The sequence below is a fragment of the Bison bison genome, unplaced genomic scaffold (assembly GCF_000754665.1).
Source record: "Bison bison bison isolate TAMUID 2011002044 unplaced genomic scaffold, Bison_UMD1.0 scf7180017864356, whole genome shotgun sequence".
Lineage (NCBI taxonomy): Eukaryota > Metazoa > Chordata > Mammalia > Artiodactyla > Bovidae > Bison > Bison bison.
Window position 1 is genome coordinate 2,895,256 of NW_011494928.1, and position 20,644 is coordinate 2,915,899.

The window sequence follows — 20,644 nt, forward strand, 5'->3', positions numbered from 1 at the left end:
TGCCTAGAATCAGACAGGACATGGGGAGGAGTCAGTCCAGGCTGGGGAGCTGTAGAGCTGAGCGATGGAAGTGAGAAGCCCTGCGCAACCAGTGCAGAGGGGGAGGCAGGGACCAGCGGCACAGCTCACACTTACTGAGCTGGGCTGTTACTGTTACTGTACCTGCTGCAACCAGTGCACAGGGGGAGGCAGGGACCAGCGGCGCAGCTCACACTTACTGAGCTGGGCTGTTACTGTTACTGTACCTGCTGCAACCAGTGCACAGGGGGAGGCAGGGACCAGCGGCGCAGCTCACACTTACTGAGCTGGGCTGTTACTATTACTGTACCTGCTGCTGCTTTGTCTTTCACACGTGTGTAATTGTAGTTAACCCTCACAGTCACCCTAAAGGATAGGGATCTTTAACTTTCCTCAGAAGTTAAGGAAGCTACAACTCAGAATGGTCCGTTGACTTGCTCGGGATCCCACAGAACTAGTGCAGGTCAAGCCAGGATTCACACCTGGCCGTCCCAACCCCTGTACTCTCCTACCTCTGCACAGGTTTGAGAAAACTTGAAATTAACTGACTCCAGCTTCCCACGCACCTCGGCCATCCTATTTACTATCCTCCTGCCGCAGTAATGCAGCCGAGGTTTGAGCCCAGTCCTAGCACCTGCTACCTCTCAAGATGGACCTGAGACAGCTGGCTTCGTGGGCACCGAGTCTCCCTCCTGTGAGGTCACCCACTGCACTCTTTAAGCCACACGGAGCCTGACCTGTCTGACCCTCCCATACAAACCGCCTTCCAGACGGCTAAGGATAGTTACGAGGACGCCTTGAATCCTCTTTTTTGGGACAAACAGCAGAAGGTCCTCTGTCCCTTGGCCATCAGGAGTAGGAGCTGGAAAGCGTGTAGGCGGTGTAGTTGGAACAGAGAGCAAGCACAGAGGAAGGAGTTCTCTGTCTTACTTGGAGGGGTCCGTGAAAGGCACTGGAAGCAGTGAATTGTCCTGGGAAGGCATCTCTGAGCAGAGAAAGTAGTAAAGGAACGTTTCTTTACTACTTTTATTTTCTCATTCACTCATCAGTGAAGCAAATACTTTTCCAAGCCCTGGATGGGCTGCTGAAGTTAGAGTGGTGAGTGAGGCTGACATGGTCCCATCCTCATGGCCCATGAAGCAGCATCGTGCACTGAGCAAATGACAGGGAGCTCAGCTGGACTGGCTGGTGGAGAGACAGTCCCAAAAGGAATGTGCTGGGACAGGTCAGCGGGCCTGCGATAGGCAGCCATGGTGACGCAGCCACAGTGACGCACTTCTCACACGCACAGTAAGGTCAAACGATGAAGGCTTCCACGAGGCAGGATGATACGTGAAACTCAGCCTTAACGAGTATTTAAAAAGCATGGGGAAATCTGAGATCGGATTTACACTTAGGCCAGGACTGTTTATTCCAATTCTCTGAGGACAGAGCCCATAGTCCCACCCCTGAATAATTCAGTGTGTCTGAACCTTAACCGGATTTCCCTACAAACTGGGCAGTTTCTATTTCTCATTCATGTTAGATGTCTGTGTGCAGATCCCTTATCTTTAGCATGCATAGAGTCCTGAAGGGCGTGGAGAGGTCTGGATGTGTCCACTGCGGAGGAGATACCAACCTCTTACCATGTGGATAATCCCTTATGTTCTCCGTCCACACACAGCGGCCCCAGCAAGGATGTCCTGAATGAAATGGCCTTTAGCTAGATCATCCCAGAAAACAGGGCTGAACAAAGCAAATACCAATCAAGATGATTCTGAGCTTTGGGGAGAACCACAGGAAACCATTTCAAAGCCAAGGGACCTTAGGAAAATATGTTTTAAAATTTCATGCAGGCCAGAAATTCTGAAGGGAGCTTACTGACGTATGTGGCATTGGCTGAGACATGGCACCTTGGCAAAGCATGTGAATTCAGGGTGTAGGATGTTTACCATTAGTTATTAGATTCTCAGTATAATAAGGCAGAGATATAAATCAAGAGGTTGAATAAGCTCAAAGTGGCAGCAGTAATAGTCATAGCTGGATACTGATGTATTAGCCAAAGGTACAGACTTAACACAGGGAGCCGAGGGAATTCTGGGGAGATAAGGCACATAGCTCAGTTGGTAAAGAATCCACCTGCAATGCAGGAGACCCCAGTTCAATTCCTGGGTCGGGAAGATCCCCTGGAGAAGGGAAAGGCTACCCACTCCAGTACTCTAGCTTGGAGAATTCCATGGACAGTCCATGGGGTTGCAAAGAGTCGGACACGACTGAGCAACTTTCACTAAGGCGAGGAAAGACATACATGGGGCAGTGAGACCCTTCTAAAGCCATGAGAGGATTGCCTTTCTCCTCTCTGCAGGTTCCAAAGTCCTGAGCTTCTGCTCGAGTGAATTACGTTTTCAGCTCTGTGAAGGGTGACCGAAATGTCCACCCGAGCAAAGCTTCGGGAGGTGGGGAGCCTTGTGACGAGTAGCCACATCGTGTGCACACCCCTCCTGGCAGAGAGTCTTTGTGAAAAGAATCCCTCTGCCCAGGACAGTTATGAAGGGGCTGACCCCGCTGCACGTTGCCTGTGACACTGATTAACACAAAGTTCTCCCAAGCACATGGTATTTCATACCATCTGTCAGTTTACAAATCGTGAATCTGACCCAAAAAGGACAGCAAAGAAGGGATTATACTGGAGCTCAGCTCTCTGCCATGTTTCCCAGTCAGGCGAGTGTCTCCAGTTTGGGGACCCTGTAGTAATTTGTTTTTACCCTCAATTTTTTTTTTTTCTGTACAAGTTGCTTTCACATACATTAAACCATCTAATGCTCACAAGTTTCGAAGAGTAATTATCCTCATTTTTCATGAAGGGGAAGCAAGACCCAGAGAAGTGAAGTGACCCCTTAAAAACTCTAACTGAAGGGCATATAGAAAATATATTAATGCATAATATATTTTAATAATATTAAAATTAATATAAATGTAAATATTAGACATATAATAATGTCTACTTCTAGTCCTTCCAGCAGCCATTAACGTTGATAGGTCCCACACAGGAAATGCTTTGAATAACTAGTCAGGAACAACATTCAGGGCCGCCGCTTGTCAGCACCACACCGTCCCCTATTACACTGCCCTGCCTTCCAGAGGGGACCTAGGAACGGGGGACAGAGACTTCTCTGCCTCCTTCCTGCTCTGACAGTTGCTAAAAGCACCTGATCCTTCTGTCCTGCCCTGACTCACCACAAGTGGGCATCACTTGCTTTGATCAAGGGGATGCTTCTCCCTTCATGCTCACCCTGGCCCCAAACTGATGGATGCCTGAAGATACAGAGCAGGTAAAGCTAGAGCCTGCACCCCCGGTGGGCCTCTGTTCAGAGAGGAGAAGGGGACAGCAGAGGACGAGATGGCGGGATGGCATCACTGACTCAATGGACATGGGTCTGGGTGAACTCTGGGAGTTGGTGATGGACAGGGAGGCCTGGCGTGCTGCAGTCCATGGGGTCACAAAGAGTCCCACATCTGAGCGACTGAACTGAACCGAGCAACCATAAGCTTTGCAAAACAAGGTAACCCCTCCTCATCCATTGAAATCATGCTGCATTTTATGTTGCTAGAGATTTTAGGGCTTTGGCTGGGAAGAAGGTTGGTGTCCCCAGGACCCAGACCTAGAGACACAGGTTCAATCCCTGGGTTGGGAAGATCTGACATCCATCTGAGGTCAAAGGACATGTGGCATTGTTCAGGGTTGGTGTACAAAGGTCAAGTCCCTCTCATAAATATTTCAGAAAGGATCTAACTTCTTATCATAGCGGATAGAGAGGAAAGAAATACAGTGTTGTATATGGGGAGTAATTGGTTTGGGGAAAGCTGTTTCTCAGTAATCGGAACTCTTTCTCTGCTTGAAAGAGACTACGTTTTATACACTTGCTCATTATCTGTCCCCAGCTAAGAAGGACGTTACATTCACACTAACCTCCAAGCTCTAATCTGCCTTTGTACCTCCTTGAGCCGCAAGAGAGCAGATGCGAGCAGAGCGAACTGACAGCAGCAGCTGGGGAGCAAAGGTTTATGGCTCTTTCTGTCCCGGGCTGGGAGGCAGGGAGGAGGCCCCCTGGGATTTTTAAAGCATCAAGAAACTGACCCCTTGCCAGAACTGTCCCTTCTGCCTTAAGAAACGTATTAAAAAGAAAAAGAAGGAACACTAACCTATCAAAGTCAATGGCTGCTGGAATGAATAGAAATATGTATCATTATATGTCTAATATTTACATTTATATTAATCTTAGAATGCACTTATTATAATGTATTGGTATAGCTTCTATCTGTCCACCAGCTGGAGTATTTATAAGGGGGACTGGATCTAACATAATTCATTAGTTTGATGAATTTAATTATCTAGGTTCTATTGTTATGACATGGGCTTCCCAGGTGATGCAGTGGTAAAGAATCTGCCTACCAGTGCAGAAGAAGCAGGAGACACGGGTTTGATCCCTGGATTGGGAAGATCCCCTGGAGAAGGAAATGGCTACCCATTCCAGTATTCTTGCCTGGGAAATCCCATGCACAGAGGAGACTGGTGGGCTATTATAGTCCATAAAGTCACAAAGAGTCCAATCCTACTGAGCAACTGAGCACACACATGGTTATAATATAAGGAAAGAAGAAGAAAAGAACTGTGAATATGAACTCCAGTTGCTGGTCTAAGTGACTCTGCTGTAACGCAATATAAGTGATATGGTTGATAAAGTGAGAAGCCCAATGCTAATTAGCAGGGCAGGACTTGTGACAAAAGGAAAGGTCAAAATATGTGAATAAAAGGTAGAAGTATTCAAATACTGTGTTTATTCTGAAATATAGTGTCTAGCCTTTAATATTGGAGAAGGCAATGGCACCCCACTCCAGTACTCTTGCCTGGGAACTCCCATGGATGGAGGGGCCTGGTGGGCTGCAGTCCATGGGGTTGCTAAGAGTCGGACATGACTGAGCGACTTCACTTTCACTTTTCACTCTCATGCATTGGAGAAGGAAATGGCAACCCACTCCAGTGTTCTTGCCTGGAGAATCCCAGGGACAGGGGAGCCTGGTGGGCTGCAGTCCATGGGCTCGCACAGAGTCGGATACGACTGAAGTGACTTAGCAGCAGCAGCCTTTATTATAAGCCCTTACAGCTTTTTTTTTTTTAATGCTACCATAACTCCTGGAAGAAGAAAATAGCTTTGCTATCATGGGTCTGGAAATTATCTAGTCCTCTTTTCCCCCTTTGAAACAGAGGTTTTTAAACAGCATTTTTGATAATGCAAGTTTTCTAAGCAGTGAAGCTATTGCATTAGTGTAGAAAAGACTATGAATGTAGTATATGTCGCTATGTCTCAAACACAGACTTTTATAGAAAGGACATCTTTTGGCTGGCTAAAATAGGATGTAGAAAAAGACACATCCATGGAACAGAGAGGAATAGATTTCTTAAATACATAAATTATCATTTCTATGTCTAATTGGAAGTTACTGTCCAATGACTTCAGAGTTAGGTCTATTTGGTGGAATGCGCTCTGTGATTCAGTGATGCTCATTACCACCTCCACGTTGCTGACATCGGCCCTGGGCTCAGCTGGCACTTTTGAGTGAATGCTAACTAGCCAACAAGGGGGAGCTACCTAGAGGTGTGCAGGCCTCAGAAACGGAAGTGAAGCCATTCAGGGAGACAGCACAGAGTGGGCAGCGAGAGTTGTGAACGTACCATGAGTAAACATGCTTGCAGTTAAACCACTAACTACGGTTGATTAAGGGCTTCCCGGGTGGCACTAGTAGTAAAAATCCCACTTGCTGATGCAGGAGACATAAGAGACATGGGTTCAATCCCTGGGTGGGGAAGATCCGCTGGAGGAGGGCATGGCAGCCCACTCCAGTATTCTTCCCTGGAGAACTCCATGGAGAGAGGAGCCTGGTGCGTTATAGTCCGTAGGGTCACAGAAAGTTGGACACATCTAAAGCGAGTTAGCACATATGCATGCATGGTTGATTCATTCCCAAAAAGCATAGGCCCTTACTACTCAAAAGATCCTATCCTTCAAACCTGAGTTTAAAATGCTTTCTTCCTTTGCAAAGACTTATGACAGTCTCCCAGGAAGCACAATTGTTCCTTCTCTAGGGCTTCCCTTGTACTCACAAATCCCTAGCAAATCAGTTACCTTAGTGTATTCTAATCATGTGTTTGTGCATTGTTTCCTAGGGGGAGGAAGAGATGGGATAATTTTTGTTTTCATCTTTATATGCCCAGGCCTATCACCTTAGTGGCTTGAAAACTTTTTTCTTGTTGGATGAATGCATCAAAAATTCCAAAACTGCTTATCAAAAGTGCCTTGAAACAGATCATAAGGTGGTTGAACACCTGTCTTAAATTCCATAAATATTGATAAAAACACAGCAGGAATAAAGATTTTTCTGGAACGAACAGAGGAAGATATATTTCAGGGCACTTAGGTCTTTCAGAACCATTTGTGAAGATCACTTCAAATTTTCAGTTAAAAATCCCTTCATCTTCTAAGACTTTGTAAGCTGGATCCTTGCCAGGAGTATCTTTTATGGCTGAGCTCTCAACTGGTGGAAAACAGGATTTATGAATTCTGAGTCTGCTGGTGCTTCTTACATCACTCCCCTCCAGGATTAAAGTTCCTAAAATGTTTATCTGTTATTGACATTAAGTGTCCACTTTCTCCTGGACAAAGAAATGACTGTACAATGGAACAGTATGCTTAATGAGGAAGAAAGAGTTGGGCTAGAAAGGAAGATGATAATGGACCAGATCTTGCTGAGGAAAGATGCTGCTAAGGTCCAATGTGTTCTTGGTCCACAGAGAAGAGGGGCTTCTTTAGGCCACTGCCTAACTCAGCTGTAGGTGGCTTTCAATTTGTGTCTTCTTTTCTACAGTATTTTACCATTTAAACTCTCACCTAATTACATTTGAAATACCCAAGACCTTTGGGAAGTGCATTTCCTTCAGGGACCCCGTGTTTGCCATCCCCACAGTTCTGAAAATCTCCCTTGGGTCCTGAATTCTACTTTAATCAGCTAATCTGCTTTCCAGAATTTCCTTTCTGAAGAATTAACCTTTCATCTCACTGTGCTATGAACATCGAACAGGTGAAAAGGAAGCCTTCCTTTGCCAAAGATAATTCTACCATGTTTGATAGCCAGTGGGGCACATGTACAACCAATCAATACAATAGCAGGGAGCAGAAGGGATTCGGAAACAATGGGAGTTGTGCTTGCACGATTTAGAATGAGTCACTTTTCTTAATAAAAGTCATTTTTTCCTCCCTCTGAAAGCAACAGCTAACATCTCCTGGAGTTGTAGAAGAAATCTAAACACAAGTGATGCATTCAAGTGGCCCCCAATATGCACAAGCCCCAGGACTTCCCTAGTGGCTCAGTGGTAGAGAATTCATCTGCCCACGCAAGAGGTGTGGGCTCAATCCAAGGGTCTGGAAGGTCCCCTGGAGTGGGAAATGGCAACCCACTCCAGTATCCTTGCCTGAAAAATCCCACGGACAGAGGAGCCTGGTGGGCTACAGTCCATGGGGTGGCAAAAGCATTAGACCCAACTTAGCAACTAAACAACAAGAACATGCAGGAGTCCCAGCCAATAAAGACTATCATAGCCTATGTTATGTGATCTTTCTTCAGCTGAAGTTACAAGCAGTAACTTCACAACCTTAGTATATCTGATATTTGATTTAGCCTAAAAAGAGGAGCTCCACTGACTCTTTGCCCTCATCCTACCTCAGTCTGGCAGTGAGCTTTGGGAGATGCAGAGACCCCCGATGGGCACCCACACCAGGTGAAGCCCACTCAGGCCTTCCTGCTTCTGGGCAGCACTTTGTCTCTCAGCTCAGAGCCTGTCGAGCCCAGCTCTCAAACCATCCTGTGCTTCCTGGACTTTACAGAGTGTAGAGTGATTGCCTTTTACTGATCATGTGTGTTCCCCTCTGTCATAGGAGGACTGTGTCCAGGGGCCAACGATCCTTGCGTGGAGAAGCCGTGTCCGGGGGACATGCAGTGTGTTGGTTACGAAGCCAGCAGGAGACCGTTCCTCTGCCAGTGTCCACCAGGAAAGCTCGGAGAGTGCTCAGGTGCAGTGTGGTGGGATGATGAGGATCTAAATTCATATTCTGCAAGCCCTTGCCCTTGAGTAAATTATGCTGCCCTAGCCCTTCCAGAAGACATTCTGTCTGCATGTAACATTTTCCTTCAGAGTGAACCCCAGCTAGCATCCCCCTCAAATACTTGGAATTTGTTGCAGCTGCAGCCTGTGCTCAGGAAACATGCAATGCCTGTGGGTTCCTTATGTAATGGGAGACCATAGCCTGCGTTTCAGTTGTGTCATGTGGGTGCTAAGACTGTGAAATTCTAGAAAATAAATAAAAGGCTGTTGGTTAGGCAGAGGAGTTGGAGTATCTGTCGCATGGCATTTCATGTTCTGAGCCTATACCTCTCAACAGAAAGTGAAGCTGAGCCAGTTCAGTTGACCTTGGTAGGGTAAGCCCAGCCTAGATCAGGTAAGACTCCCCACTGCAAATGTACAACTAACTGCATGTTCCTGAAAGGCGAGGTGATCACCTCTGTGTCTTAAAGAAAAAAAAAAAAAAAAATCAGTATTTGTGTTATTCCAATCCAGATGATCCTCCATTTCTGATCATCACTCAATTTCAATACTTCTCTTGATTCATATATGTTCTACCACCTCCTTCCTCTAAAGAGAGTAATGTTCACTTTTGTTACCAATAGAACCCTTTTTAGTAGAGGATGTATTGCAGATATAAGCACGCTGATACCGGTTTTAGAATCCAATAAATATGTATTGAGTGATGATTATAATAGCAATTACAATGGGAATAAAAAATTATTATATCTAGTATATGCAAGGCACTTGCGAAGCACTGGGTTCTAAAAACTCAGGCTTTGCAAAGACAAGCACTATTCTTAAAAATGGAAGCCAAAGCTCTTTCAGAGTTGACTTCAAGAACAGAGCTGTCCCTGAGTCCACATACTTGCTTTTGAAGTCTTCTAAGGCTCTAAGACACTTATGCTGCCCCACCCGCAACACGCCTGCTGTATGCACCACAGGTGGGTCTGCAGGGTGACAGTAGGGTACTTTTCCTAACTTCACATACCCCTTTTTGCCTATCTCCCTTCTCCTTTCTATATGGAAAATTCTTCATTGTCCACAATTATCATCCATTTTGGTGTATTTCCACACTTTCACCCCAGTTAGACAGCTTTTCAGCCATTACTTTGCTTCTTAATACATAAAGTGGAAGGCAGTAAAGAAAAAAAAAAGAGAGAACGAACTCAGAATTGGGCAATATGGGTAGCTACTAAACATTCTAGACAGGAGAGCCTGAAATTCATGGTCAAAGGTAGAGCTGTGACTGCACAAAACTTGAACTTCCTTTGTATCATTGCTTTTTTCAACATTTGTGCAAATGACCTAAGTTCGCTGTTCAGCATCAGGATACTTGGGGAATGTAGATATTCTTTGAAAATGGTTTATCTTTCCCTTGTTTCATGGAAGTGAAAGTTTTCAAGTGTCTAAGTGGTGTGGGTGGGCATGAAGGAATATTTTTTTTAAATGCTAATTTTAGAAAGCAGGAATTGGGAGTTTAGTGACTCTAGGAAAATTCAGGTTAGAGAACATACCAAGTCGCCCTTGACATGAGAGAACTCAGATTTGGGGCATCTGACTAGTTAAATATATTTTGTTTTTACTTTGAAATTGGAATGTGACCCAAAATGGAGAAACCAATTTTTAATCCAAAATCGTTTGTCCTCTATGCTTTTGCCGACTTCCCACAGTCTTTAATCAACTTGGTTGGTAGTTGTTCTGTGATTCCATGGGTCCCTTCTGGTGTCTGGATGTTCAAAGTATCTATGTCTCCTCATCATGGTCTTTTCAGGACACACTTCTCTCAGCTTTGCCGGAAACAGTTACATCAAATACCGGCTTTCTGAAAACAGCAAAGAAGAAGACTTTAAACTGGCCCTGCGTCTGCGGACCCTGCAAAGCAATGGGATTATAATGTACACCAGAGCAAACCCCTGCATCATACTGAAGGTAATTAAAATGGGTTATCTTTTCCCGCAGTCAGTTCTCATGTTAGTATTTTGGCTCTTGGTTTGGAGTCTGAAATCGTTTTGTCTTTTAAGTTCAGAAACCAGAAGCTGAGTTTAGGGCCAGGGGAGCAGCAGCAAAACTGGGAAGTGTGCCAATACCCCATTTCCTTTTGTACATTCAGCTTCAGAATTGCCTCTTTGGAGACTGGGGTACCTCTCTCTAGAGTGGGTTCAAGGGCCGGCCTCCTTTGAGCTGTAATCACTCAACAGTTCATTAGAGTGTTTCCTAATCAATTCCACGGCAGGGGTGGTCTTTTCAAAAGGCTGACTGTATCCTCTTATATCACATGGGTCTATCCCCAGTGACCCCTGAAGGTCACTTCTATTCTTGCCCTGGAAGGATACAGGAGATCTGGGGTATAGAAGATTCCATATGCCCTCTTCTGGCCCAAGTAACCTAATTTTTAAATCATTCCCAGCCTCAGAAACTCTCCAAAGGCACTAGATTTCCTTTAGAGCAAGTCTGGCATTTGTATTCACATCAGAACCTCTGATGCCTTCATAAAAACAACAGCAGCAATAATACTAACAGCTTTACATGCCTCATTTGGTTTGTGTTATGAAGTTAATATAATAAATGTGATTTATTTACATATATATACTCAGTCATGTACAATTCTTTGCAACCCCATAGACTGTATAGCCCACCAGGCTCCTCTGTCCATGGGAGTCTCCAGGCAAGAACACTGGAGTGGGTTGCCACTTACAGGGGATCGTCCTGACCCAGGGATTGAACCCAAGTCTCTTGTGTCTCCTGCATTGGCAGGCAGCCTACTAGTGCCATCTGGGATCCCATATGCAGACACAAGAGACCCAAGTTCAGTCTTTGGGTTGGGAAGATCCCCTGGAGGAGGGCCTGGCAACCCACTCCAGTATTCTTGCCTGGGAAATCCCTGGACAGAGGAGCTTGGTGGGCTACAGTCCATGGGGTTGCAAAGAGTCAGACATGAGAGGATCAGAGAGGTTAGATTACTTACAAGGTTGTACGGCTACAGCGTGCCAAGCCTGGCCCCGCCTCCAGTCTCGCTCACATTACGCTTTCCATCCCCACGCTGTCCCCCAGCTTTCAGTGTTGTTACTACAACTCATTCCATCCAAAACCACATGGGCTTCTATAGACAAGACTAAGCCTTCCGGATGGGAGAGGAAGGGGGCCTAGGAAGGAGCCATGTTTAATGGAACACTGTTTTCCTTTGGACATGCACTCAGAGGTGGGTGGCGTCTGTCCAAGAGGACCCTCTCATCCACGGGGAAATGGCAGGTGGTTTTCTCCTTCCTGCTGCTCTGTCACTCGACTTAACGGGGATGGTGGTGGGCCGTGTTAGCTCTTGTGCTTTGGCTGTTTGTTAGGTCCCACCCACGTTGATTAGATGACTCAGGCTTTAATCCTGGAGGGAGGAAAGCATGTAGAACAGGAGGAGATGCGACGGCCCCTCCCACCACATAGACTTCATACACCTGCTTCTGGAACTCCAGGCTCTGTGCAGAGGGAGTGAGCCGCGAGCTGGAGTTTAAAGTTGGCCACTTTCATGAGGAATCTCCCACTACCCTGACTCACTCAAATCAGAGAATAAGTTCAGCCCCATTAGGAAAACTGTGTTTTCAAAAGAAAACAAGGGACTTCCCTGGTGGCCCATTGGTCAGGCTCCCACACTTACTGTGTAGTGTTAGGGTTCAGTCCTTGGTTGGCAATGAAGATCCTGCATGCCACAGGGCCAAAAAATAAAAATAAAAAATAAGAAAGTATACCACTTAGAAAAGTTTTGGACAGATTTATTTTTAAAAAAAGAGAGAGAGAGAAACACTCAGGATGCACAGTTTTAGAAAACAGTGAATTCAGATCAGATCTTCATGATGGAAGATGATAAATTCAAAAACCTAAGTGCTGTCTTTTTAAACTCCTGGCTACTGAAGCAAACTTCCTAGCATCCTTAGCTCACTTTCTTTGTTTTTAATTTTATTTTTTTAATTTATTTATTCATTTTAAGGGGAGGATAGTTACTTTACAATATTGCGATGGTTTCCACCATACATCGATATGAGTCGGCTGTGGGTATACATGCGTCCCCTCCATCCTAAACATCCCTGAGAAGCAGAGTTGTATGATTACTGGGAAGGCTCACGTAGAGGTCACAGCTCCAGGGGTCCTGCCCAGGTGTCACTGACCTTCCCCTCTCTCCTTCCATCTTTAACAGGACTGTCAGCTGCTGAACACCCTTAGGAAGCAAATACTTTCTATTAGCAATTCTTTTAAATAGCATTAAATTTGAGAGAGAACAAAAATATGGGATATGAATGGCTTGATCCTAAAACGGAACGTGTCATTTGACACTTCACTGGCAAACGTCTAAAATGTGCAGAACCCTAGGGATGGGAAAGAAGAATAATTCAACCTTTTACACGGCTCTAGCTCCTAAGGTATATTGTATTTCATGAAACAAGCGTGTTTCTGAGAGTTGTGTAAATTGAATCTCTATAAATGGAATTCTAATAAACCAGGGATGCTTGCTATTTGAAGGAACCCTTCCATTAATCCCTTTGTGATGTGAATAGTCACCCCTGCCCCAATCTGTCTGTTGGGTAAGTTTGCTTTTCATATGTTGGCTTTGCCCAAAGCAGGACACAGCTGTACTAAACTACTGCGGATACTCCCCTGCAGTCGCCAGGAATATCCACTGAGGGGATTTGAATCTGTTTGCTTAACATTTTCAGCCTCATGCAAGATTTAATTTCATTGGCTCTGGGTTCAGTGTGCCTTGTACTTTGGTGCAATGACTACACTGCAGTGCTTTGTTTAAATTGCACCTCTTGGTTGTTTATATTTTCCCAGCCAAAGCACGTTCTCTAAAAAGTACTTAAGATGACCTGCAAGGTAGAGGGTACCCCTTGAAGACAGTTGAAGAATTGCATGGAGACCTCAGGAAATGAACGTGCTCATGGACAAGGAGGTGCTCATCCTTCTGTTTATGATTAATACTTTGTCACTTCCAAAAGAGATTCCAGGCTCACTGTAAAAACTCAGAAGGGATAAAATCAAAGCACCATTAAGATGAAAACAGGGATAGGTGAATTAGAGGAAGGGGATCAGGAGGGACAGATTTCTGGTTATAAATAAGCCATGAGGATGTAATATACGGCATATGGAATGTGGTCAATAATATTGTAATAACTTTGTACGGCGACAGATAGTAGCCAGACTCAACACTGATGATCATTTTGTAATGTATAAGAATATTGATTCACCATGTGGCACACCTGAAACTAATATAATAAGTTAATTATACTTGAACTTTTAAAAAGATAAAAAACAAAAGGCTAACACTCAACTAGTAAAATAGGGATGAACAGACCATTGAAAAATCTAGACCAGGGATTGATTGAACACAGACCATAGCTCTGAATTTCCTGGCAGCTAAAGTCATGATGAAAATGGTGGGATAGGTTCCGTGGCTCTCCTCAAACCTATAAAAGAAACATGTTGGATCACTAGGAGAGATTCCCAAGACACAAGTAATATTTTTTCCTATGTTAGTCTTTCAGGTCCAATATTATAGCAAAAGTACAAGAAGGTACTTGCTCATTAGTGTATGTGCTAAGTCTCTTCCATGGTGTCCAACTCTGTGGCCCCGTGGACTGTAGCCCTCCAGGCTCCTCTGTCCATGGAATTCTCCAGGCAAGAATACTGGAGTGGGTTCCCATTTCCTTCTCCAGGGGATCTTCCCTACCCAGGGATCAAACCTGAATCCCCTGCACTGTGGGAAGGTTCTTTACCATCTGAGCCACCAGGGAAGCCCAGATAACTGCTTTACAATGTTGTGTGTGTTCTGCTGTACAACGTGAATAGTGTGTGTATACCTGTATCCTCACTCTTGAACCTCCCTCCCATCCCGCCATCCCTCTAGGTCATTACAGAGCACCAGACTAAGCTCCCTGTGCTTTACAGCAGCTTCCATGTGTTTTTATTCTCACTCTCTTGTGCACACATGTAAGTGCCTACTTTTTCACCTCTAAGAAAACTGAGGTTCAGAGAGCATCAATGACTTGCCTTAACTAATCAATAGTGGACCTGACCTCTGGCAGTGGCAGCAGATCAGGGGTACTACACTGTTTATCAAAAGAAGAGATTCAGAGGACTGAGATTTATTCATTGTGTATTCATTAAAACTATATTTTTTGAGCATCACTGTATGTTGTTGTTTTTCAGTCACTAAGGGATGTCCAATTTTTTGCAACTCCATGGACTGCAGCACACCAGGCTTCCCTGTCCTTCACTATCTCCTGGCGTTTGCTCAAGTTCATGTCCATTGAGTCAGTGATGCCATCGAACCATCCCATCCTCTGTCACCCTCTTCTTTTGTCTTCAGTCTTTCCCAGCACCAAGGTCTTTCCCAGTGAGTCGGCTATTTGCATCAAGTGGCCAAAGATTAGAGCTTCAGCTTCAGCATCAGTCCTTCCAATGAATATTCAGGATTGATATCCTTTGGGGTTGACTGGTGTAATCTCCTTGCAGTCCAAGGGACTTTCAAGAATCTTCTCAGGCAAAACAATTTGAAAGCATCGATTCTTCAGCACTCAACCTTCTTTATGGTCCAACTCTCACATCCATACATGACTACTGGAAAAACGATAGCTTTGACTATACGGATGTTTGTCAGCAAAGTGATGTCTCTGCTTTATAATACTCTGTCTAGGTTTTTATAGCTTTTCTTCCAGGGTGCAAGCGTCTTCTAAGCTCATGGCTACAGTCACTGTTCACAGTGATTTTGGAGACTTGGAGCCCAAGAAAATAAAATCTGTCACTGTTTCCACATTTTCCACTTCTGTTTGCCACGAAGTGATGGGCCCAGGTGCCATGATCTTAGTTTTTTGAATGTTGAGTTTTAAACCAACTTTTTCACTCTCCTCTTTCACCCTCATCAAGAGGCTCTTTAGTTCCTCTTCACTTTCTGCCACTAAATTAGTATCATCTGCATATCTGAGGTTGTTGATATTTCTCCCAGCAACCTTGATTCCAGCTGGTGCTTCACCCAACCTGGCATTTCGCATGATGTACTCTGCGTATAACAGGGTGACAATTTTGAACCAGTCTGTTATTCCACATAAGGTTCTAACAGTTGCTTCTTGACCTGTATACAAGCTTCTCAGGAGACAAGTAAGTTGGTCTGATATTTCCTTCTCTTTAAGAATTTCCCACAGTTTGTTGTGATCCACATAGTCAAAGGCTTTTGCATAGTCAATGAAGCAGATGTTCTTCTGGAATTCCCTTGCTTTCTTTGTGATCCAACAAATGTTGACAGTTTGATCTTTGGTTCCTCTCCCTTTTCTAAACCCAGCTTGTACATCTGGAAATTCTAAGTTCACGTAGCTTGAGCATAACCAACTAACATGTGAAATGAGTGCAATTGTTCAGTACTTTGAACATTCTTTGGAATTGCCCTTCTTTGGGATTGGAATGAAAACTGACATTTTCCAGTCCTCTGGGCACTGCTGAGTTTCCCAAATTTGCTGGCATATTGAGTACAGCACTTAACAGCATCATCTTTTAGGATTTGAAATAGCTTAGCTGGAATTCCATCAGCTCCACTGGCTTTGTTCATAGTGATGCTTCCTAAGGCCCACTTGACTTCGCATCCAAGATGTCTGGCTCTAGGTGAGTGATCACAGCATCGTGGTTATCCATGTCATTAAGACCTTTTTGTGCAGTTCTGTGTATTCTTGCCACCTCTTCTTAATCCCATCTGCCTCTGCTACTGCTAAGTCGCTTCAGTCATGTCTGACTCTGTGCAACCCCATAGACAGCAGCCCACCAGGCTCCCCTGTCCCTGGGATTCTCCAGGCAAGAACACTGGAGTGGGTTGCCATGGCCTTCTCCATGCCTCCTTCTTCTTCTGCCTCTACTAGGACCTTACCTTTATTGTGTCCATCCTACTGTATGCCAGATAGCTACTAATGGCCGTCTTAAAAATAGGTTTCGAAACATTCCCTTTCAAAGAGTATCTGTAACCTTCTTACAAGTTCATGATGATGTGCACTTCCAGAGCCGCACACTGACTGCTTCAGATAGCAGTCAGACTTTGCACTGTAATTCATACTTTCTTACTCAAAATCCTGCTTTCTTACAAGGTGACTTATAGCTCTGATAATTTGTCTCCCTAACCCCAAGCCACTGAAGATCCAGGTTAAACCACATTGTTGATTTCAGACAACCCTGAATACCTGCATCTTTTGTGACATTATGCTTTAATTGAACGCATTGCCTGCCTGTCTCCACTTCTCCACCCCGACAAACACACACCATTTCAGATCCTTGCTGTAGACTTTTCTTACAGTTTCTCGTACACTTCAGTTTCTGTTAAACTAACTTGCCCTCTGTTTTGAAGAAGCTTTGTCCTCTTAAAAGAGAGATTCTTTAAAACTGGATAGACCCCATTCTGAAGACAGAAAAACTAAATTTGATCAGAGTATAATTTTCCAAGGTGAGAGGACTCAGCTATGAAAGCATTCTCTCCTCCTCTTGGCATAATATACTTGTAAAATAGCCAGATATTGACTTTTTACAAGGTAGCTTTTGGTATCAGTATTCTACTTTGTCATCTGCTGCTGCTGCTGCTAAGTCGCTTCAGTCGTGTCCGACTCTGTGTGACCCCATAGATGGCAGCCCACCAGGCTCCCCCATCCCTGGGATTCTCCAGGCAAGAATATCTAGACAAGGCTTAAAATTCCAAACTCCTAGAATTTAGAAGGTATAAGTCACTTTTGTTTCCAAAAGCTGGGGGTCATGTAGGTGTCTGGCTTTGTATTCACTCAGCTATGTTGTTGCTGTTATTTTTTTTCAACAGGAAAAAGAAAACAGTAAGCTTAACCATACACTGTATTACCAAGGGATAATTTTGTCTTCCTTAGTGATAGAACATCTATGTATGTGACTACATCAGAGCCACATAAGTTCTCCTGGATGAATTTATAACTCATTATCCCAAGAGATGGGGGTTAGGGTTAGGGAGGGGAATGTACCAAGTAATATGTTAATTAAATACACCCTTTTACAAAACCTTAGATGAATTGCACCCTCACCCCAAGATTTTCCTTGATAGACTGGGGACCCCTATAGACTCTACAGCCACTGAACACTACAACAGATGGACTGTGCCAGAGGCAGGTAGTCCCCAAAGTCACATTTGATCATTCTATTACTGACATTGAAATAAAAATATGGATATTATCCAGGAGTTGTCACTGAGCAAGTATTCTGGCATGATTTACAATATTCATTCAGTACATTTTGTTGAACAACAACCAAAAAAATGACAAAAACAACAGCATAGATTACACATGAATGATCTCTGAAAATAAAAATTTGTCTCCAGTCTTTCTGCCTGCATACATTTGTATTACTGAGCACAGGATGTATGTACTGTGTACAAGGTGGCTGACAATTCTGTAATGGTCTCATTCTCCTTGTAAAATAAGCCACAGCAGTTCTCTTTGCTTTCTCTATGCTGCTAAGTCACTTCAGTCGTGTCCGACTCTGTGCTACCCCATAGACGGCAGCCCACCAGGCTCCCCCGTCCCTGAGATTCTCCAGGCAAGAACACTGGAGTGGGTTGCCATTTCCTTCTCCAATGCAGGAAAGTGAAAAGTGAAAGTGAAGTTGCTCATTCGTGTCCGACTCTTCTCGACCCCATGGACTGCAGCCCACCAGGCTCCTCCATCCATGGGATTCTCCAAGTGAGAGTACTGGAGTGGGGTGCCATTGCTATAAGGGGTCTTAAACCCAGAGCTTCCCTGGTAGTTCAGACAGTAAAGAATATGCCTACAATATGGGAGACCTGGGTTTAATCCCTGGGTTGGGAAGATCCCTGGTAAGGGGAATGGCAACCCACTCCAGTATTCTGGCCTGGAGAATCCCATGGACAGAGGAGCCTGGCGGGCTACAGTGCATGGAGTTGCAAAGAGTCAGACACGACTGAAAAACTAACACTTTCACTTTTCAAACCCCCTAGGGAACCTGTGTGATACATGACAAAGCTGGAATTTGATTTCTCATTCCTAAATTCCCAAGGCTCTGCCTGCTTCACAGAGCCTCCTGCCTTTCATATACACATATTACGTGGCATAAACTTTATATGTAGGAAGAAAGGATGCCAATGAGTTCATAGAGTCTCAGTGGCAGAAGTGAGAGTCCCCAGGAATTAGTTGTCTGCAAAAAATGCTGAGACATAGAAAAGTATCCCATTTGTAAGGGTGAGTGCTGTTGTACCCGTCCCTAACAGGTCTGTCAGGAGCCAAATGCATCTTGGAAAGATGGATTCAGGTTATTTCTGTGACACTGTTACCTCCCTGGCACCAGTGCCCTGAGCACCCCTGTGCCTTCCCCTCTGTCCATTTCCCTTTATCTCTCTATAAGCTCCTGCTCTCTCCCCAAGTCCTGGCACAAGACTGCGCATGTCGGCAGATCCTAGGTGAAGGCTGGCTGCCCTGGCATGACTCAGAGGCTGGCCTCCACAGGCTTCTTCTGCTGGTTCACAAAGGACAGAACCGTAGCTTCTGTTTCATGCTTTCTGGCCGTGAATCCCTTCTTGGCCCAACACTGACTTGTTGACAAGACAGTGCTCTGGCCTTCATTCCCTGGATCCTCACACCATCTCGCATCTCTGAGAAATGCACGTGAGGGTGGGCGACAGAGGAAAGGCCAGCCTGTCTCCTCCGCAGCAGCTGATCCTGGCTCTCCCTGGAGGACCAGGACCGGCCCAGCAGCGTTCAGCCCACTGGCATCCTCCGGTAGCACGTGTCCTGAGTTTGCTGTCCTTTTGGAGTTAGCCTGCTTGGGGCGGGGGAGCCCTGGGTGCCTTCCCTCACCAGGGCAACAGAAACAGCAGGCGGTTCTCTGTAGCTGACCCCAGACCAGGGGCTGGGAGTATCTGCAAGGTGTGCACAGTGAGCCAGATCCTTCTGGAGCTCCTGAGGTCATGAAATACACATCCATTCTTTTCTTCTTAAATTTTTTATTTTGTATTGAGACATAGCTGATTAACAGTGTTGTTATAGTTTCAGGTGAACAGCAAAGAGACTCAGCCATACAGTCTCCCCCAAACCCCCTTCCCATCCAGGCTGCCACAAAACATTGAGCAGAGTTCCCTGTGCTGTACAGTAGGTCCTTGTTGGTTATCCCTTTTTAATGTAGCAGTGAATATACATATGTTCCTAGCAACTGGCCAAGCCCTGAGGACTTTATAAGATAATCTTAACCTAAATGATGAATAGCAACCCTGAAGAACTGTTGTAAGGAGATGGCTAGCATTTAATAAGAGAGTTTTTAAACCTTACACATGCATGAAGCTGGAAAGTAAGACATCTACGTGGCCTCCTTCACCCCCTACAGCACAGTCACACAGACTTTCTTGGGGCGTATACATGTGTTTCTCGGCTTATGTGACTCATGGCCGTGTCCCCACTCAAACAGAAGCCCCGGGAGGACAGAGGTGACAACTCTGCTCAGTGGTCCTCACAGGCACTGCCACTCTGCTTGGCACACAGTAGATGTTCAATAAATATTTGTAAATGAATATTAATGAATTCACAGAAACTCACTCTGTGCTGGTCGTAGTTTGGAAGGGCACACAGAATAAACGAACCCCCTAAAGAGAAAACTGCGGTGAATTTTTAAAGGATGAAATGGACACAATAGGAATATTCTGAAATATTAGTGTGGATTTCTGAGCCTGCACTCCTATTGCTAATTACAAGACAATTTGTGAAATCTCAGGCATGCATCTGCATGGCATATAATGAGGAGAAAGCGTGATTATTAAAAACCAAACCATAGCAGATTTGTGAGTGGATCAAAATCCCAGTTGGGAATGGGGGTTGGGAACAGGGTGCCCAGGAGTGCACGGCCATATGCACGTTGAAAAGCGCCCCGGTGTTGGTTCCGCACAGATCGTGGATGGCCGGCTGTGGTTTCAGCTGGACTGCGGCAGCGGCCCCGGCATCCTGGGCATCTCGGGCCGTGCAGTCAACGACGGGAGCTGGCACTCGGTCTTCCTGGAGCTCAACCGCAACTTCACCAGCCTGGCCCTGGACGACAGCTACGTGGAGCGCCGCCGGGCGCCCCTCTACTTCCAGACATTGGGCACCGACAGCGCCATCTACTTCGGGGCCCTGGTGCAGGCGGACAGCATCCGCAGCCTGACCGACGCGCGGGTCACGCAGGTGCTGAGCGGCTTCCAGGGCTGCCTGGATTCCGTGGTGCTGAATAACAACGAGCTGCCGCTGCAGAACAAGCGCAGCAGCTTCGCCGAGGTGGTGGGCCTGACCGAGCTGAAGCTGGGCTGCGTGCTCTACCCCGACGCCTGCCAGCGCGGGCCCTGCCAGCACGGAGGCAGCTGCGCAGGCCTGGCCTCCGGAGGTGAGCGCCCTGGGCTCCCGGGCTCCGCCAATGGGGGGAAGGGGGATGGGAGGGATAGGGGGTGGGATGGTA

The 20,644-nt window shown here is 45.5% G+C and overlaps 1 protein-coding gene across 1 annotated transcript in view; it reads left to right on the top strand.

Annotated features, from left to right (window-relative positions):
• The window catches only part of FAT3 (FAT atypical cadherin 3), a 644,263-nt gene that overhangs the window by 592,837 nt on the left and 30,782 nt on the right, over positions 1-20,644 (top strand). The window contains exons 19-21 of the mRNA XM_010855186.1: positions 7,989-8,123; positions 9,948-10,105; positions 20,104-20,572. Of these exons, the coding sequence (XP_010853488.1) occupies positions 7,989-8,123; positions 9,948-10,105; positions 20,104-20,572 (762 nt within the window). The remainder of the gene's footprint in view (positions 1-7,988; positions 8,124-9,947; positions 10,106-20,103; positions 20,573-20,644) is intronic.